The 27,559-nt window shown below is 49.8% G+C and overlaps 1 protein-coding gene across 1 annotated transcript; it reads right to left on the minus strand.

Annotated features, from left to right (window-relative positions):
• Positions 1-9,659: 9,659 nt before the first annotated feature.
• Cd22 (CD22 molecule) lies at positions 9,660-24,288 on the minus strand. The gene is made up of 14 exons (XM_038339987.1): positions 24,266-24,288; positions 20,837-20,894; positions 20,271-20,651; positions 18,595-18,894; positions 15,991-16,248; positions 15,585-15,848; positions 13,461-13,718; positions 12,939-13,205; positions 12,597-12,860; positions 11,522-11,618; positions 11,350-11,425; positions 10,775-10,893; positions 10,387-10,471; positions 9,660-9,791 (listed from the first exon to the last, which is right to left on the minus strand). The coding sequence occupies exons 2-14, from the start codon at positions 20,871-20,873 to the stop codon at positions 9,660-9,662; spliced, it is 2,538 nt and encodes an 845-aa protein (XP_038195915.1). The 5' UTR covers positions 20,874-20,894; positions 24,266-24,288.
• Between the last annotated feature and the right edge of the window lie 3,271 nt (positions 24,289-27,559).

Consider the following 27,559-nt stretch of genomic DNA (forward strand, 5'->3'; position numbering starts at 1 on the left):
GGCTCTGTGGTGCACCACCTGCCTAGAATCCCCCAGTGAGGGGCTGGGGGCATGGCTCAGTGGTAGAGCCCCTGCCTAGAATCCCCCAGTGAAGGACTAGGAGTGTGCCTCAGTGGTTGAGTGCTTCCCTAGCTTACACAAGACCCAGTTTCCAACCCCAAACCTGTAATTTATTTTTAATTTCTGTTTCACCTATATACACACCTGGCATTTCTGATCTAAATTCTATGCAGCAACATTTCACTGAGGGTTCACAGTCTTCTCTAAGCATCTTGCTTGGTGGTCATTCAAGTTTCCTCTGGCCATGAGTGCCAAGGTCTGCCTTGCCCAGAGCATGGTGCCCCATAGGTGCTCTGGCCTCAGAAGAATTGCTTGCTCTCAGGTGGGAGTCTGTAGTGTTCTGGAGTCCAGGCCTCTGGGCCTCCTGGCCACCTGCTCTTCACGCCTCAGCGAGGCTGTTGACAGCCACATCTCGTGGTCAATGGGTCATGAAGTAGCTTCATATCAGCAGCTGGGCTTGGGGACAGGATAAGCAGGTACCTGGTGGTTGCCAGGAAGCCTGCTCCTGACCTCCTCAGCCTCAGGGCTGCCTTCTGCTCCTTAGAGAAGACCTTGCCCTAGGAGATCTTTGGAGACTCTAGGCTTAACTAACAGCCTCATGAGACTGGTTCTGGGTTATAATTCTTGCACCCCAACAATGACCTCTGCCAGATGTGGGTTTCTGCTTTATTGTTGTTGCTGTTTTGTATTTTGATATGAGGTCTCAAGCAGCCCAGGCTTTTCTCAGATTTGCTGTGCAGTGGAGGATGACCTTGAACTTCTGACTCTGCTTACCCTACCTCCTCTATGCTAAGATAGGATGGAGACACCCCTCACTTATGCAGAGTTGGGCATAGAACCCAGCAATTCATGCATAGAAGCAAGCACTCTACCTACTGAGCCAAATTTCCACACACCCCCAATTGCAAATTTAAATTCACCAAATGCTTGTCATGCATGTGAATGAATGGATTAGCTAGAGTATTGCTGGAAATCAATGCGAGTATAAGAGCCTCTAAAACTTTCTTTCATTCATTTAAAGTATTTTTTATTTAAATATAAAAAAAATAAAAAAAAATGGGGACATCCGGAGAAATAGCCTTGAAAAACATTAAGTATTCTTAATTGCTGAGCTACATCTCCAGTTCTCCCTCAAAATATTGATTTTACATTTGTGTGTGTGTGTGTGTGTGTATGAGTGTGTGTGTGTGCCATAGTGTGCACATAGAGGTCAGAGTACACCTTTTGGATGCTCTCCTTCCATCATGTGGGTCCTGGGGATCAAACTCAGGTTATCAGGTTCAGAGGCAGGTGCCTGTGACCACCGAGCCATCTACTCAGCCCTCTATTTAAATGGCATTTAAAATCACACTGACTCCCCCCCAAAGAAGTTAATGGTACTCACAGGAAGTCAATTTGGGAACAAGAAGAAACGAGTGCCAGGCTCTGGCACTTGGAAGGATGAGAAGGGAGAAGGGAAAGGAACAGAACTCTTTGGGGACCCTCTGGTGTGCCCTGAGTTGCACGTTGCTTCCCTCTGTGGTCGCTGAGCACACTTTGGGGGACCCTCCAGTGTGCCCTGAGTTGCACATTGCTTCCCTGTGTGGTCACTGATCACACTTTGGGGGACCCTCCGGTGTGCCCTGAGTTGCACGTTGCTTCCCTCTGTGGTCACTGAGCACACTTTGGGGGACCCTCTGGTGTGCCCTGAGTTGCACATTGCTTCCCTGTGTGGTCACTGAGCACACTTTGGGGGACCCTCCGGTGTGCCCTGTGTTGCACATTGCTTCCCTCTGTGGTCACTGAGCACACTTTGGGGGACCCTCCGGTGTGCCCTGTGCTGCACATTGCTTCCCTCTGTGGTCACTGAGCACACTTTGGGGGACCCTCTGGTGTGCCCTGAGTTGCACATTGCTTCCCTGTGTGGTCACTGAGCACACTTTGGGGGACCCTCCGGTGTGCCCTGTGTTGCACATTGCTTCCCTCTGTGGTCACTGAGCACACTTTGGGGGACCCTCCGGTGTGCCCTGTGCTGCACATTGCTTCCCTCTGTGGTCACTGAGCACACTTTGGGGGACCCTCCGGTGTGCCCTGTGTTGCACATTGCTTCCCTCTTTGGTCACTGAGCACACTTTGGGGGACCCTCCGGTGTGCCCTGTGTTGCACATTGCTTCCCTCTGTGGTCACTGAGCACACTTTGGGGGACCCTCCGGTGTGCCCTGTGTTGCACATTGCTTCCCTCTGTGGTTGGCTGCACACAGCTTGCTCGGCTCTCTGGTTGAGCAGGTAAATGGGTGGATGCAATGCTGGACCTGGAATCAGCAGAGCCAGCAGTGAACTGGGGAGGTCTGCACTGTTTCTCTGGGTGCACTTAGGCTGTGGAAGAGCCTGACCAGCCCCCTGTTGAGGATGAATCCATTTCCTCTCATTTCTTCATTGCTGTTTTTGAGGTTGCATCTATGTAGCGCGGCTGGCTCCTGTCTCCCTGTCTCGGCCCTCCCAGCTCTGGTTTACAAAACTAGCTCAACACCTAATTCTTTCCCTTTTATCTACTTTTCAAGAAATGTAAAAGATGGAATTTAGGGATGAGGTTTTGGGAGATTTGCCTTCTACACTTGGCTTTAATTTGTTGTTATTTTTCAAGACAGGGTTTCTCTGTGTTAACAGTCTTGCCTGTCCTGGAATTTGCTCTGTAGCACAGGCTGGCATCAAACTCCCAGGGATCTGCCTGCCTCTGCCTCCCAAGGGTTGGGATTAAAGCCATGCGCCACCATGGCCAGCTGCCCATGACTTTGAAATGTCACTCCATCGAATATGAGATTGAACTTTCCTTCCTTGAGCCACATGTGTAGTAGAGAGTGACAGACATCTCTGTCATGGAGAAAGTGAGATGGTGGTAATGTTTGTTGGTTTTTGTTAGGGTCTGAGAGAAGCCCCCAAAGAAGACCAATATCCACGTTTGCAATATCAAGAGTGCTTTATCGATTCCAACATAGGGCTGGCAATTGGCGACCCCCAAAGAAGATCATAAGCTCCTTTTAAGTGGAGTTAGGGGAATTCCAGAGAGGAGGGATTAACCTTGGGCTGATTGGTGGAGGAAAAATTAGTACGGGGCTGATTGGTGGAAGGTCCTAGTGGTTAGGGACCTCCCAACGTCAGGGTAGGGGAAGCTATCTTTAGCCTGCAGAAGTCTAGGGAGTGTCTGCTGAGCTAGCAGAGGGGCTTTGGGGGGTGTTTGCTGACGGTCACCCATACGTTGCAGTTTTCATGAGACCTGCTTGCTCAGCTCTGTCCCAGTGGAGTGAGACTAAGTCTGGTCTCTTCCAGGGCTCTGCTCTGCTGCCCCCTCCTTCCACCCTTTTCATCCCCCTCCCCTTGAGTAGTGGGTCATCTCGAATCTTGGAGATGCTTTCTCTAGATCTGCAGGCTTGTACTGCTGTCTCAGAACCATCGGCGGAGCCATAGAGATCTGTGATGATCACCAGGTCCCCTGACCGGAACCTGTGGGGCACAAGAGTCGGTGTCTTCTCACCAGCTGCACACAGCTGAGGCCAGAGTTGTTTCTGCACCTGAGACAGAACTTGTCGGGGGGGGGGGGAAGAAATCATTGGTCATCAAAGTCAGCCAGTAATTCTGCCCTAAGATTAGCCAGAGTGCGTAGGTGGTGACCTGACATACGTGATCTCAAATGGGGTCAGGCCTGCGGTATAAGAAGAATTGGGAACCCTGTAGAGAGCAATGGGGAGGAGAAACACCCAGTCACTGCCAGTCTCAGGGGTTAATTTTGTTAAGGTCTCCTTTAGGGTCCGGTTTATCCTTTTTACCTGGCCTGAACATTGGGGACGATGAGCACAATGAAGTTTTAATTGATCCCCATAGCCTTTCCTAGTGTTTGTGTTACCTGAGAGAGGAATGCAGGTCCGTTATCTGAGCCCAAGAGCCTAGGGAGGCCCCACCTAGGGATAATTTCTTCCAGTAGCTTCTTGATCATCCTGGCAGTGTCTTGTGCTTAGCTGAGAAAGTCTCAGTCCATCCTGAACAGGTATTTATAAAAACTAGCAAATACGTTTAGTCATACAAGCCTGGCTCTACCTCTGTGAAGTCAGTCTCCCAATTGGCACCAGGTTTTTCTGACTCCACTTTTTGCATTGACGAGACAATTTGTGGGAGATTGGCCTACAGCTTCTGCTGTTTTGGCCTTAAGGTCAAAGAACTTAAGGTGTGCTCTTCTCAAGAGGTCCTGTAGTTTTCCTTTTTCCCAAGTGAGTGCTTTTGTGTATTTATCAAACTAGTTGAGTAGCAAAGTCTGATAGGAGCATGATCCTTTTATCCAGGGTCCTGAGCCATCCTTCCTCCTTGTAAGTTTTTGTGCATAAGTAGATTTTTTTTGAGTTCTTGGTCAGTGTAGGCTGGGAAATTCTGGCAATGTGGGTGTCACCATCTTTAGTGTGGCCAGCAGGGTGGCTACTTTCTGAAGGGCAGCCTCCTTTGCTGCCTCGTCCACCCAACTATTTACCCTTGAGATGGAGTCTTTCTTTTCCCTGGTGCCCAGGGCAGTGGGTGACAGCTATCTCCTGGGGCAGCCATATGGCCTGTAAGAGGTCTAAAAATCTCCTGTTTGTTTTTAATAGTCTTCTGTAGTCAACAATCCCCTCTCCCTGTAGATGGCACCATGGACATGTAGCATGACACACATACTTGTTGTTGGTACAGACATTAAGTCTTTTTTCCCTTTCCCAACTGCAGTACCTTTCTTAGAGCGATCAGCTTGACCCTCTAGGCTGATGTCCCAGGAGGTGGGGCCTCTGTCCATATGACTTCTTCCTCAGTTTAACTGCTGTCTTGCTATACCTGATACCATGTAGATGAAGCTACTGCCATCTGTATACCATGTTCCCTTAGACCTTGACAAAGGGACACCCTTGAGGTCTAGTCTGATCCCATGGAGATGGCTCAAGATGTCCAGACAATCGTGGAGAGGCTGGTCCAGGTCCGGGTCTGGGAGCAGGGGGGCAGGGTTCAAAGGCTCTGCTGTGAATGTATTGGATCCTGGGTGGCTTAAGAGCAAAGCCTGATCATGAGTCAGCCCAGCGTTAGGAAGCTATCTATCAGGAGGATGTTTAAGGACCCCCTCAATAGCATGGGGGTGGCTACTTTAAGAGCTTGCCCCAAAGTTAATTTGTCTGGGTCTTTAACTAGAAAGCTGTTGCTGTGGTTGTGCAGAGGCAAGGAGGCCAACAAGTAACCACTGGATCCAGCTTTTTGGACAAGAAGGCCACTGGCCATTTTTATGGCTTGCATCAATACCCCTTTGGCTGTTCCCTTGTTTTCATCCACAAACACACAGAATGGTTTGGTAACATCTGGTAGATCTGATAGTGCCAGAGCAGGTGTATTCGGTAGAGCTGCCTTAATTTCACCGAAGGCCTTTTCCATCTGTGGGGTCCAATCAAGGGGAGTCTTTCCCCTCCTCATGGCCTCATATAGAGGCCGAGCTAATTCAACAAACCCAGGGATCCAGAGCCTACAGAACCCAGCAGAACCCAGGAATGCTCTGACCTCTCAGGGGTTGCTGGGTCTGGAGACCCTCAGGATGGTCCCTTTAATTGACATGGTGAGCATGTGTAGTGTTCTCCCTTTGATCAGTTGCTGATCTCCAGTCTGATCAAAAAGGATGTAGACCCCCATCATAGTTAATAAGACTCTTCCAAACAGTAGGTATGGTGTTGGGGACCAGCCATGACAAAAATACCTCTCACCAGGGTAAAGGCGTGGGGATTAGAAATAAAGTAAAGAATATGAAGAGGCAAATGAAAATAATAAAACAGAGAAGCATATAGGATAGTATCAGGAGGGAGTTCCAGTGAGTACTGAAAATTCACCCGTGTTTAATTTCCAACTGCTTAAAATACCCTTGACCCCAAAAGTTAGGAGTAAGACAAAAGACTGCATTAACATGAGACAAGGAAATGAACAGACCAATAGAAAGTCTGTTACTAGAACAAAACAAGTCACCAAGTAACGCTCCCGCCCTAGAGCAAAACACTCTGTAGGCAAACCACCCCCTGGGTGGAATCCCAAATTATTTTCATAAAGGGAACTGGAACTTAGTTGGATCCTTAGACTTTTTTGGGGGGGGGGTGGAAACAGATCTACTTCTCTATTCCTGGAGCACAAGGTCTGGCAATTAGCCACACCTGTTGACAATCACCTTGAGAGCAGAACTCTCTGAACATCTAGGTGGACTTTTGTTTGAGGTAGAAGCACAGTAACCTTGAAGGAACTAGAGGTAAGCCCAACTCTCTGACCTTTGGTCAACATGGAAATAGGCTCATAATTTTGGGCCTCCACAGGATGGGCACTCAGGGATGACCATAAAAGAGTGGATTACTCGGTCCCATTTTATGTCCACTGTCTTTGAGTTGTCCATGAGTACTGGTTCATTCCTGGGGCCCCTGGCACCCAGGATCATTTTGGTGGCATTTTGGCTAGGGTTTGCTTTAGAATGAAGTGTTGTGTTCCTGTTTCTATGGGTTTCCCCTCCAACTTTAGGGTTACTCAAGGCTCAGGGAGGGGCTCCCCTTTAATCATTTTTTTTCAGTTTTAATACCTTTGTTTTTGAACCCTATCATTTAGGGCATTTATTTTTTCAATGACCCAACTTTTTACAGTAGGCACATTGGCCTTTTTGCAGACTAGGCCTATTGCACAGTCCCTGCTTTAGGCCTTTCCCTTTACCTGGTGAGTCTCCAAAGGCCAATGCCTGTCTTTTAACCTCTGGGCTGCCTGATGCAGCTACAAGGACTTTGGTGAGCCTCTGTACCTGTCTGTCTTCTGGGATCTCCCTATTATTGATACTAGCTCCGCAACCGCAGTGAGTTCAGCCAACCTCTTACCCTTAAAACCTTCTCTGTAACTTACAGCAGAAATCTGGTGCTGGCTGATTAACAAAAGCCAGGCTGGCTGCAGACCAATTCTCTGGTGCTTCCGGATCCAATGTCTTATGAGCTTCATTCAACCCTCTAGGAATGCTCCTGGTGTTTCTTCAGGTCCCTGGCATACCTGAATAACTTTGAACAAATTTGTGGGCTACCTCACAGCAGCCCAGAAAACTCCCAATTAGAGTCTGGTGGTAGACTTTCAGTCTCTCCCTACCTTTCTCTGTGTTGAAATCCCAACTGGGTCACGTCACAGGAAACCCAACATTTATTAGGTCTACAAGCCTCTGTTCTAATCCAGTCCCTCTCCTCAGTAGTGAAGAGGACCTGGAGCCGTTGGAATCAATCAGCCCATGTGGTCTGGTGAGTGAAAAGGACAGACTCCAACAGGTCAACTAGCCTTGCAGGCTTCTTAGAAAACTTAGGATTTTGTAATTTTTAATTATAAAGGTTGCTAATGGCAAAGGACCAATGGCCTAGCTGCTGCCTGCCCTCAGCATCGGGTTGGTCCAAAGTGCAAGATGGAAGGACCATGGAGTTAGCTCCGGCTGGCAGCTCCTCCCTCTGAGAATATGTGCATATGTGGGGGGCTTCTCTACTCTTCCCATTCTGTCCTCCAGGGCCTCTCATCCTGGGAGTGGGGTGGTGGCATAGAAAAGAACTCCTCCTCCAAGACACCCGGAGAAGGAAAGACAGGGTACAGGGGTACGACAGGCAGTGGTCTATCCCCCTCTCTCCTTTAAAGAGTATGACCACTTTCCCAACACAAACATTTTGTGGTGAATTAGTTTTGTTTTTTTTTTTTAATGAAGAAAACCAACTAGAACTAACATAACATGTTCAAATCTCATCCCTCCTTTGGCCTTTTACAACTTACTCTCCTCCTTAGTTCCAATTGCTGCCCCTCTGGTTCAGCCAGACATTTTTACTTTAGAGAACTTTTTTCCCTCTTTTCTTTATTATTTTAGTTTACCGTCTTTTTTCTTTTTAAAGATGACAGGTAAACTTTTATCAAAGTCCCTTTTGTGGTTTTTCTTTAGGTGTCTAAAATATTGTATGGGTATAGTACTTTAAACAAGAACAGAGCATACATATACCATAATAGAAGAAATGCTACATAAAACCTGCACCAGCAAGAAACATCTGCGACTAGCAGTTTTTTATCTTACCCTAAACAATGATAATTTGTAACCAACTACTATAATGATGACAAATATTTATAACCCATTGGATCTAAATGAACAAAAACTATACTTTTTGTGGAAACAAAAGCATAGTTTAGTTAGGCTGTGTCAGAACAGGAAAGGGCTAAGGGGAAGTAACTGGCAGTGAGGATCTTGGTCCACAGTGGAGAACTTGGCTTAGGAAGGAAGGGAGCGGGAAGCACAGCAGCTACTCCACAGAGGCAGCTTGCAGGCACAAAGTACCTGTCTGGCAGTCAGTATCCTACAACAACAACAAAAAAAGAGGGAGGGGAAGAGGCTCAGGGTAATCTCATGATCAAATGGGGGTACCATTGCCATGAAGTGTTGGTATTGAACTTAGGGCTTCATGGGTTCCAGGCAAATATCCTAGAGCCTCACCCTAACCCTTCACTTTGGGATTCTAAGTAGGAGCTCTACCACTGAACCATGCCCCCAGCCCCTCACTGGGGGATTCTAGGCAGGGGCTCTACCACTGAACCATGCCCCCAGCCCCTCACTGGGGGATTCTAGGCAGGGGCTCTACCACTGAACCACGCCCCCAGCCCCTCACTGGGGGATTCTAGGCAGGGGCTCTACCACTGAACTATGCCCCCAGCCCCTCACTGGGGGATTCTAGGCAGGGGCTCTACCACTGAACCATGCCCCCCAGCCCCTCACTGGGGGATTCTAGGCAGGGGCTCTACCACTGAACCACGCCCCCAGCCCCTCACTGGGGGATTCTAGGCAGGGGCTCTACCACTGAACCATGCCCCCAGCCCCTCACTGGGGGATTCTAGGCAGGGGCTCCACCACTGACCATGGCCCCTTCCCCTCCCTCCAAGTTCCAAAAAAACCATTCCCACCACAGGTTTCCAGTATAATTACACCAGTCACCAGTGGGGAAGAGTTCATGTGACATCTGAGCTATTTTCATTATGAAGCACTTAGTGGATTATACATAGGTCCATGCCATCCTGCCTGGTCAGTACCCAGGACCCCACAGGGAAGGCACCATCTACACCGAAGGCCTGACTTTTGGTAGACATATTTGTAGAAGAAAAGCCAGCCGAGGACAATGCCTCTCGCTCCCTTAGTTCTACCTTTCCTGGGGATTTCTCTCCAGGGCCAGAAACTGGGTAATAAGATTAGTGAGTGCGGGTGGAGTATGCAGGGGACAGAGAAGAAGAAATGTTGGTGACAATCCCAGCCAATCCCAGCAGGAACACATCTACTTGAAGTGAGGCTCAAGATGAAGTGGGTGGTGGCAGATGGCTGAGCGTGGAGAAGCAGACATTGTACATGTGGGGTGATCATCGTCAGTGCGGAGAAGGCTGGCTAGCTCCGGCCAGACCCAAGGTTTTTAAATGATTGTGCAGGCCTGTGTGCCCAGGGAGCTGCCTTGGAAGTTATAGGTGACTTAGCAGCTGAGCCGCAGCGGACAATGAAGTTATAGGTCTTTCTTGAGCTCCAGAACCTTCTACTGCAGCTACTCCCAACATCAGTGCTTGATGGTCACATATTCTACATCTTCCTTTGCCTCAGGCCGCTTCCCAGCCCCGAACTGAACCAACTCTGAGTAGTGGATGCTGTCATCCTCAGGGCAGCTTGGAGTCACATTCTCATAGTCACCCTGCAAAACAGATGAAGGTAAGCCAGGACTCAGGTGACCAACCTCTGTGCATTCTCTTCCAATGCCTTCTCTCCTTGGTTCCCCACTGCATGGGGTCCAAATGTACAGATGGGGTCATCTTGTCTATAATTGGCTATGCTCTGCCCCTTAGACTCTTGGCTCCCAGCCCAGCTCTCTGCCAGAACTGCTGTGGTCTGAATGCGTGTCCCTGAGTTTTGTGTGCCAGAAATGCACAGATTGTGGGATCTGTAGGAGGCGATTAAATTGATGAATTAATAGATAATCAATATAGAAACTTTTTTTTTAAGAAAGTTGGGTTCTCTCTGACATATGCCCCCTGGCATGAATGTTTTGTGTCACCGCAGGACTCTGCCATGAACAGATGCAGCTCTTTGATCTTGGATTTTCAGAACCAACCACAAGCCAAAATAAACCTTGTTCCTTTATAAACCACCAGGGGTATTCAAGTGTAGCAATGGAAAACGGACTGAAGACAGCCACCCTTCCCAACTTCACTATCTGCCAAGCGTGTCCCCCGAGGAGCTCTTCATTGAGACCCCAGGTCCCCCAGCTCTCCGTAGCCCTGCCCCCTTACCACGTGACGTTTCTGTATCACTGAGTAAGTGACCATGTCATTGTTGTTTGGAGGAGGACCCTGTGTTGCTGAGGTCCCTGCATCACTGAGAGAGAAAGAAGAGGGCTGCATGTGAGCTCTCCCTATCAGCAGCACCCGGACGTCAACCCTTTGAGGGGAAACACCTTGTCTCTTGTGTGCACAGCACCACAGCTACACTGAAAATGGGTGTGTGAATGCACCCGCTGCTGATCAGGAAACAGGTCCCGTTGTCACGGAGCGAGAATGATGTAGTGAGTGTCTGGTGGTGACTGGCATGGGCTTAATACAAGAGGACAGGCGGGGAAGCCAGGTTTTCCCTCCACGCTCCCCCTGAGTCGCAGGTACCAAACTCCAGTATCCTCCGTACCCAGCTCTAGGCGTGTTAGTCTCTGGAAAGCGCAAGATGGCATAGCTAACGCTGTCATCCATCATCGGGTTGTGGCAACCCTGGGACTGGGGGCCTTCTGAGAGAGGGGTCCTTCTAGCCTGAAAGACACAGGTTGCAGCTGTCACCCTCTCTCCCGATCATTTCTTTCTCCTGGCCTTTGACCCCCAACAACTCCCTGGACGTTTTTGGTTTGTTTGTTTGTTTCCAACAGGATCTTACGAAGTGTGACCCAAGCTGACCTCAAATTCGCCCTTCCCCTGCCTTATCTTCTCGATCACTGAGATCTCGGATGCCCACGTATCCTCCTCCTCGGAGCACTCACGCTCTTTCTCCACCTCTTGTCTTCAAGGGCTACTCTGGGTACTTCCTCCCATCTTAACTTCTGTTTTTTGAGACAGGTTTTCTCTGTGTAGCCCTGACGGTCCTGGAACTCGCTTTGTAGACCAGGTTGGCTTTGAACTCACAGAGATCCATCTGCCTCTGCCTCCCGAGTGCTGGGATTAAAGGCGTGTCCCCCCCAAACACCACCACCAGGCTCCATCTTCCCATCTTACCTTTTTATTCCTTACAAAAAAGCTCTGGCCACTGGAATTTTCCTGAAGCCCCTGCTGGCTCTGATTATGTTTCCATCTAAGGATCAAGGATGTGTGAGGGTGGGTGGGGAAGACCCAGCAGGCTAAGGGCTGGGGTGGGGGGCGGAGGGAGGAGGGACAGCAGACAGCTCACTTTTTCTGGAGTTTCATCCCCCAGAAAGTCAGGATACAGACAGCTAGGCAAAACCCTAGTCCCAAGGCAACCCGCTTGCCGATGGTCTCTGGGCTATCTGGTGAAGAAAGAGATAACGGCTCACTCCACCTTGTAAAGATGGCGATGGGCAGAGCATCCTCCCGTCTCCCTTCACAAAGCCTGCTCCTTCTTGTCTGCAGTTCTAAGGTAGAGTGTCATGGAGAGAAGGACCAATTCTTGGTCCTGGTAAGAGCTATTTCCCAGACAGGTCACAGACAAAGCCTGTGGCCCTTGCCCTAGAGCAGTTTGATCAGGCAGTTGGAACTTGAAGTGCACCCAAGCAGACCCAGCTCCCCAGGAGACTGTCCCGCGCTTGTCCCTGCAGGCGTGCCCAGAGCAAGAGGCTCAGCAGTTCTCTACCCGAAGAGGGTGCTAGAGAGGTGGGAAAAGAGGCAGGACACAAACCGGGCATGGTGACTCATCTCTGTAATCCCAACATCCAGGAGGCTGAGGCAGGGGGATTGCCTGGAGTTTAAGACCAACCTGGGCTGCATAGCAAAACCCCAATCTCAAACAAACAGAAAAAGCATGGGCAGGTTTCCTAGAGGACGGAGACAGGGTTGTTTTGTTTTTGAGGCAGTTTTTCTACATAGCCCAGGCTAGCCCTGTAGTTCCGGTGATATCCCTACTTCAGTCTCTCAAGCATCTGGGTTCACTTTTCTCTTTGTTCTTAAAACCGTATTTTAAAAAACATGCACTAGTAATATCTTGTTTAAAACACTAAAATATCAAAAGATAAACAAGGATCTTAGTCATCAAGGGGGAGATACATACATAGAGGGAAGAAGCAAAGGAAGGCAACAGAGAGACAAGGAGCGCCCAGAGCTTCTGCAAGGCAGGCCTTTTGAGGGAAGAAGGAAGCCAGGCCCGTGGAGCAGGACTGGGTGACCTTCCAACCAGGAGCTACCAGTTGGTTACAGGGTGTGCCTGGGCTGAGCTGGACACGGGAGGGGTGGGGGAAGAGAGCTGTAGCCACCAGGACAGAGGAGAGAACTAAGAGAGGATGGGAACTTACAGTAGACAGTGAGGGTACTGGGCGGTGACACGTCCTTGCCCAGACTGTTGCTCCCTTGGCAGCGGTAAGAGCCCGTGTGTTGGACCTTCAGCGGTTCCAGCCTCAGCTTCTGGCCGGAGAAGTGGAGGTCGCGGTTACTGGGGTCAAACCAGACGTAATGCGAGACTGGTGGGTCGGCATCGCTCTCGCAGGACAGAGTGGCCTGTTTCCCTTCCATTATGCTGTCCCCGGGGCTAATAGACACGCGCAGCCTCCGAGGGGCATCTGTGAAGGGGAAACCGAGTCAGGCCAGGACTGCCGGTCACCTCATCTTCATCACACATGGCCCCCAGTTCCACTCACAGCGCACGTGGAGGTACCAGGTCTGCGACGGGGTCTCTCCGATGGAGTTGTTGGCTAAGCAGTTGTAATTTCCAGAATCCTCTGGGGAGATGGGGTTGAAGCTCAGGTCTCTCCCTTCTTGCACAAGATTCCCGTTCTTCTTCCAGAAGAAGTGGACTTCTGCCGGGTGGCTCTTGGAGAATTCACATCGGAGGAGGACGTGCTCCCCAGCACGGATCTCTGGTGACCGGGGGCTCACTTTCTGGACCCTCACGGTTCTGGGGGCATCTGCAGGGCCACAGCCTCAGGTGATGTTTGATTTCCTAACCTTCTTGATGTCTCCCCAAAATGTTCTGTGCCTTTGATTAGGACTTTCTATCCCTTTGTTTAGTGTTCCTATTCCCAAGTATCAGGAATTTCTGTCCTATGAGTCCTACGTCAGTCCTCTCTTCCGACCTGTAGTCCAGGTTCCCAACCCCTCACCCCTCCTTCCCCATATCTCAGTGTGGCCACCTCCTGGTCACCCCTTGCCCTGTCACTCACAGTGGACATTCAGGCTGACGGGGGAGGCCCACGAACACCACTCGTTACAGGCAGCACAGCTGATGGGCTCGGAGTTCCACGAAACGTTCTGAATCCTCAGCATTCCAGGTGTGATCTCATGCCCAGCACCTGGAGGCTTCCACTGATAGTAGGTGACTTTAGGATTGCTAGAGTTGTAGTGACAGGCCACGGTCACGCTGTCTCCTTCCCGAATTCGTGCAGAGTCTTGAATAACTGTGGTTACCGCCTTGGGGGCATCTAGGAGAGTGGAGAGGTGAGAAAGCATGGGCCTTGTTGTTCCCCTTTGCAGTGCCAGAGAACAAACTCCTGGCCTTTTTTTTTTTTTTTTTGGTTTTTCGAGACACGGTTTCTCTGTAGCTTTGGAGCCTGTCCTGGAACTAGCTCTTGTAGACCAGGCTGGTCTCGAACTCACAGAGATCCGCCTGCCTCTGCCTCCCTAGTGCTGGGATTAAAGGCGTGCGCCACCGCCGCCCGGCTCTTGGCCTTGTACGAGCTAGGCAAGAGCTCTGCCACTGAGCTATGTCGCTCACCCTACCCTATTTTAATTTTAATTTTTATTTTTGAGCTGGGATCTTGTGTATTTGCACAGGCCAGCCTTGAACTGTGATCATCCCTCCTTAGCCTCCTGCATAGCTGAAATGGTTGGGCTTGCACCACCCTGAGCCATTTGCAAGGCTGGTTTTCATTAAAGCCTTTGCACACTGTTCCCCAAATGAAACCTCTCCTGCCATCCCTCTTGCAGCTGTGAGGTACAGGGCTGGAGCCCACGCTGTTTAAAGCTGTGTGACTGTGGGCTGCAGGCCTCCATCTACCCATCTGTTGAGTGGGGCACTACCAAGCTCTTCCTAAGGAATGCCAAACAATAGCCGGATAGCTCAGCACTCCCTCTGTCTCTCAAATCTTTCAGTATTTCTTCAGGGCCTCTCCTGCTGCCATCAATGCTATGTCTCCATGTCCCTGTGAGGCCCCTAGCATTAGCCCAGGTGGGCCTCGAACTTGCTATATAGCCAAGATGACCTTGAGTTTGTGATGCTCCGCCTTCATGCCTAAGCATTCCACCTACTGAGCCACATCCCCAGACTCTCACAAGGGGATTCTAGGCAGCAGTTCTACCACTGAGCCATGCCCCAGCCCTCACTGGGGGATTCTAGACTAGTGTTTGGTTGCTGAGCCAGGCTGCCAGTCCCTTCCTAGTATGTTGTATGAAGGTATTCTGTCATTGAACTGCATCATGGGTCCTTTCTACTTTTGAGACAGTCTTGGTAAGTGGCCTAGGCTGACCTTGAACTCACTCTGGAGCCCAGACAGTTTGTGATTCTTCTGCCTTAGCTTCCTCAGCAGCTAGGATGACAGATTTGGGCCAAAAGGCTGGTAACATTCATTCATTCATTCAACAAATATCTAATAGGTAACTACCACAAGCCAAGGCTCTGGTCTGCACATCTAGAATGCAACTATGACCTCCAGTTCCCTTGTTTTCTGTTTGTCTTCCTTTACACCCCCACAACCTTACACCCCCACACCTCCTGAACCCCACACCTCCTGCACCCCACACCTCCTGCATCCCCATGCCCCCTACACCCCATACCTCCTGCACCCCACACCTCCTGAACCCCCATACCTCCTATATCTCCACACCTACTGCACCCCATACCTCCTGCACCCCACACATCCTGCATGCCCACATGTTCTGCACCCTCACAACCCCTACACTCCCACACCTCCTGCACTCCACACCTCCTGCACCACCATGCCCCCTAACCCCCATACCTCCTGCACCCCATACCTCCTGCACCCCCACACCCCTACACCCCACACCTTCTATACCCCATACCTCCTGCACCCCCACACCTCCTGCACCCCCACACCTTCTACACCCCCACAACCTTACACCCCCCACAACCCTTACATACCTCCTGAACACCAACACCTCCAGCACCCCATACCTCCTGTACCCACATCTCCTGCACCCCACATCTCCAGCACCCCACACCTCCTGTACCCCCACACCTCCTGCACCCCCACAGCCCCTACACAATGTTTTCCTTCCTTCTCTATTTTTCCTTCTTTCCTCCAAGAACCAGAAGTCAGTTGGCTGCTCACACTGTACATCCAGTTCAGCTTCCTCTTCTCTCTGTCCACGACCCAGGCGGTTCTCTGCCAAGCAAGAGTAAGTCCCAGCATGCATCAGGGAGACTTTAGGTATCAAGAGCTTCTCCTGTGTCTCTCCGGGGACTTCTTTTCCATTGTGGTACCAGGTATAGTTTGTGGATTTTGGACTGGCCTGTGAGTCACAAACCAGCTCAATTGACTGCTCCTCTTTAGCAGGTGGGTGGTAGATGTGAACCCTGGAAGGTTCTGGAGGAACTGGAAGAAGTCACAGAGGCAAATGGGCAGGTGAGCAGAGCCCGCAAACCCAGGCAGGCAGGCAGGTACCAGTGCCTCCATTATCATCCCTTGAGGATCCTGCTAATTCCCCACCTCCCTTGCCAGCTTCAAGGGAACTCACACAGCACCGTGAGGGCCACTTCTTCCGACCGTCCTAGGCCCAAGTCATTTAAAGCCTGGCAGCGGTATTTCCCACTCATGTCCTTGGTCACTTCACTCAGAGTTAGTGTGGGCGTCTGTTTCTTCAGGGGGTGCCCATTCTTGACCCAGGACACCAGCCTGTGTTCTGGGTTGCTGCTGGTGACTTGGCATGTCATGGTCACAGTGCCGCCCTTCATGACCTCTGTAGCACTGACCTCAATCTTGAGCTGCGGGATGTCTGCGGGAACAGAGGAGCAGTGGGGGAAAGAACAGGGAATTCTTGGTGGCTCTTTTCATTCAGGTGGCAGCAGCTTGCACATCTGTGGTTCTTTTGTCCACCCAGGTAACTGTCACAGCCCCTGGCTCGTCTCCCTGCTCCCCTTTCTCCTCTACCACGTTGTCTCTGCCACCACCCCTAACGCTGTCAGAGTGACACCAAAGCTGTCTGCTGGGCTCTAGGAGACCCAGTGTCCTACTTCCTCTCTTACCTCCAAAGGGGGCTTGGTCCTCGGACACTGCCGTGAGCACACTACACTTGCACCTCAGCCCCTTTCCACTTGTTCTTTCCCCTCCTTAGAATCTTCTTTGCCTGCCTTAGTCCCTCTGCCTTGTCAGCCAGGGTCTTCACCTTCTTCACAGAAGTCTCCATCCATCACCCCGCTTTCTTTTTAACTTTTGGAGGTATTTGTGGGTTCCCACGTGGATATGGAGGTCACAGGACGACCTTGGGTGTTGTGCTTCGGGAGCTGCCCATCTTGATTTTACATTTTTGAGACAGGGTCTTCTACTGACCTGGAGCTCATCAATCAGACTAGACTGGTCGGCTAGCGCATCCCAAGGATCCATCCGGACCTGCCTTCCCAGTGCCGAGACAACAAGCTCATGCCCCCACTCAGTTTTCATTTTGTTGTTCTTCCTATCCCTCCTCTTCCTCCTCATCTTCTTCTCCTTCTTCCAGACAGGGTTTCTCTGTGTAGCCCTGGCTGTCCTGGAACCCACTCTGTAGATCAGGTTTGCCTTGAACTCAGAGACCTACCTGCCTCTACCTCCCCAGTGCTTGGATTAAAGGTGTGTGCCACCATGCCCAGCTTACACTCAATATTTGAATGTGAGTTCTGAGTATCAAACTCAAGTCCTCATTCTTGTAAGTCAGAACGTTTTAACAAAGATTTGTTTTCTTTGTGTATGTTCACGCTGGAGGGGCTGGAGGCGTCAGAGCCTGTGGATCTGGAATGCCAGGTAGTTGTCAGCTGTCTGAAATGGGTGCTAGTCATTGAACTCAGGTCCTCTGCAAGAGCAGTACGTGCTTTTAACCAGTGATCCATCCCTCCAGTAAAAAACAAAAACCGTAATATGGAGGCTGGAGAGATGGCTCAGCTGGTAAGAGCATTCACTGCTCTTCTGGAGGACTCAGATCCAATTGCCAGCACCCACATGGAGGCTCACAGCTGTTTGTAACTCCAGTCCCAGGGAGTCCAACTTCCCCTTCTGGCCTCCAGGGAAACCATGCATGCAATATGTCTGTACATATATGCAGGCAGAACACCCACACACATAAAAATGAAAGTTAAAAAAATATTTTAAAAATTTATCTAGTACTAAGTTTTTGGTTTTTTGGTTTGTGTGGGTTTTTTTTTTAAACTATTACGAAAGGGATTTATTAGGTTGGGTAGAAATGCTTTGAATTATCTACCCAACCCTCATTTTCTTTTAATATATACATCTCCTTCTGGCATTTCTGCTCTGTATTTATTGACTAATATGTTTCTTATGTGTCTGTTCCATTGCAACACGCACTCCACACAGGCAAAACCTGGTTCAGTGCTGTGTTCTCTTCTCCACCTAAGTTGGCATCCAAGACAAGACCTGGCGCCTAAGGGTTTTCTTTTTTGTTTTTGTTTTTAGGTAGGGTATAACCATATCCTAGAGTTCACTACTTAGACAAGGCTGGCCTCAGTCTCACAGAGATCCACCTACCTCTGCCTCATAAGTGCGGGGTTTAAAAGTGCGTACCACCATGCCAGGCTCCACAGTCAATAGTCATTGAAGAGATGAATGACTAAATGAATGAATGGGGCATAAAATATTGCTATACAAACTTCCTTGTATGGAAAACAGAGAAACCTAACCAGAGGATCCTCAAAGAGTGCTATGGCTTGAGAATTGACTGATGGTCTGAGCGGCCCTGGAGGTTGACCCAGGGTCTCGCACGTGCTAGGCAAGCACTGTACCCCTGGGATACATCCCCAGCCCTTAGGTTTCTGAGACAGTCTCTCACTATGTAGCTCAGGCTATCTTCAAACTCAAGAGTCCCCTGCCTTGTCCTCCTGAAAACCCATTTCCAGGCCTTTATCTTCACACTCAACTAGATTACTATTTTTTAGGTAAAAGCAGAGGCTAAAAAGAATCTGTGTCTTGAGATCCAGGACTGACAGAGGAGACAGTGGAGGAACCTGTGGCAATGCTAGAAACAGGTGATTGATAGCTGAACCTTCTATGGACACAGACTCCTCTTACCTTAGTGGGGTGCGACAGGATTTAGAAAGAAGGTGACAAAGTAGTGTCCTTCCACATAGAGACTCACGTTTAACATCCAGGCGCACTGTGTTCTCGGAGAGCACATCCGTGAGGTGCAAGACTCGGCACGTCACGTTCTTTCCGTGGTCGGTCCATTTTGGTTGGAAGGTGAGCTTGCTCTCTGTGTAGACATTCTTAATGGAATAGCTGACGAAATTGCTGACGGGAGTGATTTCGGGCTCTTTCAGGGACCACTCCAAGCGAATGGGGTACTGAGGGCAGGCATAATTCAGTGTACAGGTCAGAGTGACACTTTGGGATGCCTGGATTTCTGATGGCAGCTTGATGTAAGGTGAGAAGGGTGTCTCTGGAAGAAGAAAAAAAGAGGAGGCCTGGGAGCTGGGAGTAGGGCACAGACTAGCCTTCCACCCCTGGCTTCAGGCATCCTTTGCGAGGCCATTCTATTCCCATTCAGTTCAACTTCTCTGTGAAAGGCCTTGGGGACACTAAGCAAGTTAGGAAATTGTATTTTATATTTACTCTGTTTTTCACTTCCTCCTTTTGTTTACTTTCTAAATGGCCTCAGGATCACCCAGGGTGAATTTCTTTGGTTTGGTTCTGCATGCATGCTAAGCGTTGGTGCCCCTGCCTGTGCTTGTTTGGCAGCCTCATTATTGGAGTCAGCCAAGCAGCCAAGCATAGTGGGGTGATCCTGAGACCCAGGACTCAGACCTCCACCAGGCTAGCCCACCCCACAGCCGTGATGTTAAGATGCATAGCCCTGGCAGCTCTAGTATGGACTGATGGTGCCGTCTAGGATTGACGCCCCTGGCGGTTGTCAGCCATGTCTGAGCCCTGTGCTCTTGTCGTCTAGCCTAAAAACCAAGCCTTAGACTTGGTCACTAACAGGCTAAGAGATCTGAAAATCCAAAGCTCTTCTTTGGAAAGAAATATTTTTTTAAAAAATGGGACAAATGCTTGTGCTGTCGTTGATCTCGGTGCCATCAACATCTCCTATTTGAGTGAAAAAGAGAAATAAATAGGAAGGGACATGACCGCTCCCAGGTATGTGTGGTGGAGGAGAGGGAGAGCATAGTCAGAGGCAAAGAGACCTGGGAGAGTCCAGAGTGGACAGGACCCTGAGCCGTGTGAGAGGGAGATGGGAAGAGAGGGGGCACAGGTGCAGCTCCAAGAGGGCAGAAGGCAAAAAGGTGAGTAACCAAAATGCCTGAGTTTATAGGGAAGAGCCTGGGGTGGAGGGGGACACCTCAGCAGCTGGGCTGGAGAGTTCAGGGTAGTGGGTGGGGTTTGCTGGCCACACCCTGTAGATGTGACTGGTAGAGACTGAGGGGCACAGACGCTGGGAGAACCTGGCGGCCATTTCTGCTTAGGTCTGTTATGTAGGCACCTTGCCGGCCGTTGGCCCCAGGGTTTGAGACTTCACAGTGAGCAGGCAACTCGGTACTCTCATCTCCCTCTTTGCCTCTGCCATAATTGGGTGCGTGTCCCGTGTGCACTCACTGGGCGCAGTGCCCTGAGTGCACTTACTGGGCTCTGTGTCCCGCATGCACTCACTGGGTGCACTCACTGGGTGCAGCGTGCACTCACTGGGCGCTGTGTCCCGCGTGCACTCACTGGGCGCTGTGTCCCGCGTGCACTCACTGGGCGCTGTGTCCCGCGTGCACTCACTGGGTGCAGTGTCCCGTGTGCACTCACTGGGTGCAGTGTCCCGCGTGCACTTACTGGAGATGTTGAGGTAAATGTGCTCCATCCACTTGTTGTTACCCGATATCATCCTCAACCCCAGCCGCCCTCGGTCACTCTCGCGTATCTCGCGGATTTCCAGGGTACAGTTCGAGTTTCCCTTTCCCAAGAATGTTACCCTTTCATCCTTAGAAGGGGAGGACCCAATATTTGTGTTGTTATAGAGGACAGTCCCGGTGAAGTCCTTGGTCTTATTGTCAAACTCGTATTTCTGATACAAGAGGATCTTGAGCTGGCTGGCTGGGGAAACTTCCATTCTGTACGTGCAAGGAATCCAGATACAGGCTCCCTCCCAGGCGAAGAGGGTTTGCGGATGCTCAACCACCCATTTCTGTGATGAGCCAAACAAAGCCTCGTGTCCTAAGGAACACAGCACTGGTCAGAAACTATTATTGAGGGGTGAGAACTTTCTCAGGAGGTAGGAAGGGGAGGAGGAGCTTGGCACCTCTGTGTGTGCCTCCCAGAGGTTTCCCCTCATTCCCCAGATCCATTCCCTTTCATTGCCCACTGAACTCTCCAAACCCAGGTGCTAGTGTGGGTCTTACCTAGAATCAGGAGAAGCCACGGGCAGTGGACATTCATGGTGTCACGTCTGGGTGGCACCTAAGGATAGAAGAGTTAGTCTGTAAACTGGGTGTGTTGGTGTGTGACTATCATCCCAGCATTCAGGAAGTTGAGGCAGGAGTGCTGTGGGACAATGGTCTTGTACCCTGTTACTTATATTGCATTGTTTTAATAAAACACTGATTGGCTAGTAGCCAGACAGGAAGTAGAGGCGGGACAATAAGAACAGGAGAATTCTGGGAAGAGAAAAAAGTCAGTCTGTAGTTGTCACCCCAACCAAGAGGAAGCAAGATGAAAATGCCTCACTGATAAAGAGCACCAAGCCACATGGCTGACACAGACAAGAATTATGGGCTAATGTAAGTTATAAGAGTTAATAAGAAGCCTGAGCAAATAGGCCACCCAGTTTATAATTAATGTAGACCTCTGTGTATTTATTTGGAAGTGAACGGCTGCGGTACTGGGTGGGACAGAAACCTCTGTCAACACAGGAGGATTGCTACAAGTTTGAGGCCAACCTGGGCTCTATTCTGAGGCCCTGTCTGAACAACAACAACAACAAAATTGCCTTTGAGCTATCTGGCTGTTTTTGCTTGTTCCATCCTCTGAACTCTGATCCTTTTTTTCTGATCCTGGGTTGGGGGGGCATACCCCGTTATATGATGGAGATGTTTGGGGTGCTCATAGAGCCTTTTCTGGGTATACTATACTTCTTCAAGCAGAGACCTTTCTTTCTTTTTTCTCTACCTCTCCTATCCATTTATTTGTTTTTAACTTTTATTTTATATTAGTGTGTGTGTGTGTGTGATGTATGGGGCATGTGCAAGCTACACGGCATATGTGGAGATCAGAGGACACCTTGGTGGAGGATTTTGTGGAGCTGAATCTTTCCTTCCACCTTTGACTGGGTCCCAGGAACCCAACTCAGATGGTCAGGCTTACGCAGCAAACACATTCTCCCACTGAGCCATCTAACTGGCTTTTCTAACTACTACAGCTCCTTATCCTGTTCTCAGGCTCTGTGGTGCCAGACTGTTGTATGCCTTCAATGCCAGGCCCTGGAAACAAGGATCTCTCAAGCTAATGGTGCAAGATTTTACACAGAAGACAGAGAGATTTGTAAGACTTGGGTGGGGGAAATCACATTAAACCAAATTTGAGCCAAGTGATTTAGGCCTGGAATTCTAGATGCTCCAGAAGCTAAGGCTAAACAATTGCAAGTTCAAGGTCAGCTTAACTACAAAGCAAGTTCAAGTCCAGTTTATTAACTTATTAAAACCTTGTCTCTAAACAAAGAGTATAAAGAGGGCTGGGGGTTTATCACTGTGATAGAGGAATCTTCCAGTGGGGAAGTAGGTATGTGGTTCAGCAGTAGAGCCCCTGCCTAGAATCCCCCAGTGAGGGGCTGGGGTGTGGCTCAGTGATAGAGCCCCTGCCTAGAATCCCCCAGTGAGGGGCTGGGGTGTGGCTCAGTGGTAGAGCCCCTGCCTAGAATCCCCCAGTGAGGGACTGGGGGTGTGGCTCAGTGGTAGAGCCCCTGCCTAGAATCCCCCAGTGAGGGGCTGGGGGTGTGGCTCAGTGGTAGAGCCCCTGCCTAGAATCCCCCAGTGAGGGGCTGGGGTGTGGCTCAGTGGTAGAGCCCCTGCCTAGGATCCCCCAGTGAGGGGCTGGGGTGTGGCTCAGTGGTAGAGCCCCTGCCTAGAATCTCCCAGTGGCTCACTGGTGGATCACTAGTCTAGGTGTGGTCCCTAGGTTTAATCCCTCGTACTATCCCAAAAGATAAAACTAAACTCATAATGAAGTATGACATCAGGAGAGCATTTGGAGGCAGTTAGAAGCCTTAGAAACAGAGGATGGTTCAAAGGACGCCCTCCTGATAGGAGACAGGGCAAAGGTACTCCTTTCCTAACAGCACCAGCCAGTTGTTAGCAGGGGGCACGGAACCTCCCGTTGTCCAACCATCCACTATTGCCGTGAGGAAGAAGGCAGATGGTCATGACACCTAAAATCCAGCACTTAGGAGCCTGGGTCTGAGAATATGAGTTTGATGCTGATCTGGCCTCCCAAGCCAGACCCTATCTCAAAAAATCCAAACAACAGAAGTATGGAGTGCTGATCTGAAAGAACTTAACTGTGTATTTAGGGGCTACCGATTTACAACTGATACCCAGTATTCTCTGTCTATCAATCGATCTATCTATCTATCTATCTATCTATCTATCTATCTATCTATCTATCTACCTACCTACCTACCATCTATCTATCTCTGAAGTGAAATTGCACCCACAGCCACCATCCTGCACTTTACATAGAGTTAAATTTAACTCTATTGGTGTGGCTGTGACCTGTGTCAGCCCCCAGGGATCTTGCAGGATGTGCCAACCGAGTGTGTCTCCGGTGTCAGGGCAGAGCTGCGTCCCTTCCTCCCACCCTACCTCACACAGCCTCGGCACCTCCTCAACGATTTCCCTCCCAGGCTGCAGGGCACAGGTGGGGAGGGCTGTTGGGTGACAGGAGCTGGTATAGGAAACACTAGCCCACTGCCTGAAAGCCGGCTGGCTTCTGTCCCCAGTGCAGTGTTGGCCTGGCCTGGGTGTGTGAGAGGCGAGGGGCAGAGGCTGGGGCAGGTAGTAGGAGGCAGAACTGCTTGCGGATGTCCAGGTGCAGGGAATCCTCAAGGTCACAGTCCCTTGGGAAAAGCCGAGTTCAGCAGGAGGCTTTACTTTGGGACTTCCCACGCTCTGTATGAGACACATGTCACTAGACATGAAGTAGACAGGCAGTTCCCCTTACTTCCTAGGCCGCGGGTCTCTTAACCCTTTGCAGCACAAGCTCTGCAGGGGTGTTAGTTCTGCTCTGAGGGACTGACTTTGAGACCCTCGGGGATGCTACAAGGGTTGTGGCAACAATCAGGCCCCAGGTGCTGGACCACTGCGCTTCCCTGGCAGCACCTCCGGCTACACCCTCAGCAAGGCGGGACTGGAGAACTTAGCTTGATCAAGAAGGGGGCAGCTCCAGAGCAAAGCGACCTGCCCACAGGATTTCCAGCAGTCATCACAGCATCAGAAACAGGGACCTAAGCCTGGAGGCTGGATGAATGAGGAGGTAGCGTGGGGTAGGGCATTAATTACTAAGTCTGGAAACTTAGAACAGGACCACACTGTTGAGACCTATGAGCCACTCAATTCAGACCCGCTGAGAGCCTTGGGGGTTGGCTTCCTGGCCCCACCATTTCCTCCTGGGCATCCAACAGCTTCTTCCACCTCAGAGAACCCAGAAAACCTGGCTAAAGGGATGCTGTGCCTATTGTACATTAGGTAAACAGGAACAGCCAGTCTTCATGGCCAGCACACAAAGGCTGCTCCATATTTACTTGCTGACAACAAGAAAAAAGATTAAAATGGGTTTACCTGTCTCCTCGTGCGTTCTTCAGGGTCCCCAGCAGCCTCTGAGAGTAAAAGAAAGTGAAGTCTCCCAAGCTTGGCCACACCCTCTTCCTCTCTGTGGCTCTGAGACCAGCAGATGGGTGATTGGCGAGTGGGGAAGAGAGGCCATGGTGGAGAACAAATTGGAAGGGATGTTTGACTCTGCAGTCAGGTCTTAGTTTGTGGATCTGCTGGGTCTGATGAGCCTCCAAGTCTCTATGAAAGCTCGTTCTTGAGAGCTCCCGCCAACTGTGAAGGAACAAGTCTTCTTGAAGGTGGTGTTAGTTTGTTGATACCATCTCACTCCCATCAAAGGCAGGAACAGGGGAATCTGGCCCTCGGCCTGGATTCCTTAGCATCTCCACAAGCTGGGGAAGAACCAGAGCTCTGGGGAAGGAGAAGTTGCTGGATGGGAATCTTTTTTGTTTGACATTTATTTACTTATCTATCTATCTATCTATCTATCTATCTATCTATCTATCTATCTATCTATTTTGGAACTTTTAAGGCAGGGTTTCTCTGCATAGCTCTGGCTGCCCTGGAACTCACTCCGTAGGCCAGGCTGGCCTCGAACTCACAGAGATCCACCTGCCTCTGTTTCCCAAGTGCTGGGATTAAAGACATGTGCCACCATGCCTGGCGCTTGATTTTTATTTCCTTGCAATGGTATATAGGCACTTGTATATCTTTGTATGTGTGTGTGTTATGTGTTGTATGTGTGTTTGTATGTTGTATGTGTTGTATGTGTTTTTGTGTTGTGTATATTATTTGTGTATGTGTATGAATGTGTGTGTCTGTATTCGTGTGTTGTGTGTGGTGTTTTTATGAGGGGTGTGTGTGTGTGTGTGTGTGTGTGTCTGTGTGTGTGTGTTTGCACCAGCACTTGTGTAGAAGTCAAAGGAGAACTGTGGTCGGTCTCCCCTTCCACCTTTATGTGAGTTTCAGAGGTGAAACTTGTCTAGCACATACGAGGACCTACTTTTAACCCCCAGTACGGCCTCTCCCAAAAGTAGTAATATAGCAGGGACATAACCAAGGTGGAGAAACTTCACAAATCAACTGCAAATACCTGGATTTGATCCCTGACAAGAACTGTGCTTGAAAAGGAGGAAATAACTGGGCATGGTGGTGCACACCTTTAATTAACAACCAGGGACTTTTCAGGAGGTGAAGCCTCATGTGCCCCTCCCCATCCAGGATAGATTCTAATTATATTTTTTGAGACAGGGTCTCACTATGTAGCCCTGGCTGTCCTGAAGCTCACTCTGTAGACCAGGCTGGCTTCTAACTCACAGAGATCTGCCTCCTGAGTTCTGGGCCTTACAACATTTTTGACGCATGTGTGGCTGAGTCCATAGATTCCAAAGTGAGGGATGTAGAAAACTATTTTTTCCCATATTTCTCCTGCTAAGTACAACTAAAAACCCCAGCCCTTATTTAAAAAGAAAAAAAAAGCACAGGAAGGCTCAGAGGAGCAGAGAGAAGGCTCACGCCAGTTAGAAACCCTGAGTCTTGGCCAGGCAGCGGTAGCACAGCCTTTAATCCCAGCACTTGGGCAGCAGAAGTAGGAAAATCTCTGAGTTCAAGGCCAGCCTGGTCTACAGAGTGAGTTCCAGGATATCCAGGGCTACGCAGAGAAACCCTGTCTCAAAAAGCTAGAGAGAGAGAGAGAGAGAGAGAGAGAGAGAGAGAGAGAGAGAGAGAGAGAGAGAGAGAGAGAGAGAGAGAGAGAGGTGGTATGGTGGTGGTGGTGCACACCTTTAAACCCAGCATTTGGGAGGCAGCATTTGGGAGGCAGCATTTGGGAGGTAGATCTCTGAATTTGAGGAAAACCTGGTTTACAGAGCAAGCTCCAGGACAGCCAGGGCTGCACAAAGAAACCCTGTCTCAAAAAAAATGAGATTTTGTTGGGGGCTAGAGAGATAGTTCAGGGGTTGAGAGCACTGGCTGCTCTTCCGAAGGACCTGGATTCAGTTCCCAGCACCCACATGGCAGCTCACAACTCTAACTCCAGTTCCAGGGGACCTTGACACCCTCACACAGACATACACACAGGCAAAACACCAATGCACATAAAAATAAATAAACCTTTTCTTAAAATGAGGGTTTGTACCTGGTCTTATTGTCTCTTGTTATGCTGTGTTTGGTTGATGACCCCAGGAGGCCTGCTCTTTTCAGAAGGGAGATGAAGGAGAGCTGGGTCTGAGAGAGAGGGGAAATGGGGGGGGCATTGGGAGGAGTGGAGGAAGGAGAAACTACAGTTGGGAGGTAATATATGAGAGAAGAATGAATTAAATAGAAAGAAAGAGAATGTTTCATTCAGGGATGAGGGTACAGGTTCATGGTACAGCAATTGTGCAGCAACTCCAAGACCTGCATGCAAGCCCCAGTTCTGCTAACAAAACAGGAAGAAAGCAATACTTGGTTTAAAAGCTCCCACCTGGATGTGGTAGTGCACCAAAGGCAGAGTCAGCTGGGTCTTTGTGGGTTCGAGGTCAGCCTGGTCTACAGAGCAAGTTCCAGTATAGCCAAGGCTACACAGTGTCATGAACAGGTATTTTACCAAAGAGGATATATACATAGAAAAAACCACATAAAAATGTTAAGGTCAAACTGGGCCGTAGTGGTGCATGTCTTTAATCCCAGCACTCAGGGAGGCAGAGACAAGTGGATCTCTGTGAGTTTGAGGCCAGCCTGGTCTACAGAGTGAGCTCCAGGACAGCCAGGGCTACAAAGAGAAACCCTGTATTGAATAAAAAGACACAAAAAAATCATAAGAAAATTGTTAAGGGTGGGATGTGGTAGAGTGTCTGCCTAGCATTCAGGAAACACTAGGTTTCATCCCAAAACATTGCATAGTCTAGGTGCGCTGAAATTTCCTGAAATCTCAGCTCTCAGAAAGTGGGGACAGAGTTTCCAAGGCATTCTTGACTGCGCAGCCAGTTCAAGGTCAGCAGCCTGGGCGAGGCAAAACCAGGGGGAGAGTGGTCAATGGAGAAAGGCCCTGGTCACTAGCCTTTAGGAAATGAAAATGGAGTGTCACCATAACACACTTATTAAAAAACCGCCAAAACAAGAAGTGGTATGCATATGAAAAGCTGGAGAGCTTGTGCAAAAAAAAATGGCATGTTTTATATGTGGCTAGTGTGAACATAAAATGGTCCCAGCACTGACTTCAAAACAGGTGCTCAGAGATGAAGCAGAGAGCTGCTGCTCCTCCCCCAGCCAGCTAGGCATATGAGAGAAGTGAGAATGTGCCCACCCAGAAACGCATTGCAC

Source organism: Arvicola amphibius, chromosome 8 (assembly GCF_903992535.2).
Source record: "Arvicola amphibius chromosome 8, mArvAmp1.2, whole genome shotgun sequence".
Lineage (NCBI taxonomy): Eukaryota > Metazoa > Chordata > Mammalia > Rodentia > Cricetidae > Arvicola > Arvicola amphibius.

Excerpts from the sequence above, each read along its gene's own strand:
- Cd22 (XM_038339987.1), bottom strand. The coding sequence starts at position 20,873 with ATGAATGTCCACTGCCCGTGGCTTCTCCTGATTCTAG. Across the intron at positions 13,206-13,460 it reads CGTCAGCCTGAATGTCCACT|ATGCCCCCAGAACCGTGAGG; the intron begins GTGAGTGACAGG and ends GTGGCCCTGCAG. Across the intron at positions 10,894-11,349 it reads TTTTTGTAAGGAATAAAAAG|GCTAGAAGGACCCCTCTCTC; the intron begins GTAAGATGGGAA and ends TGTGTCTTTCAG.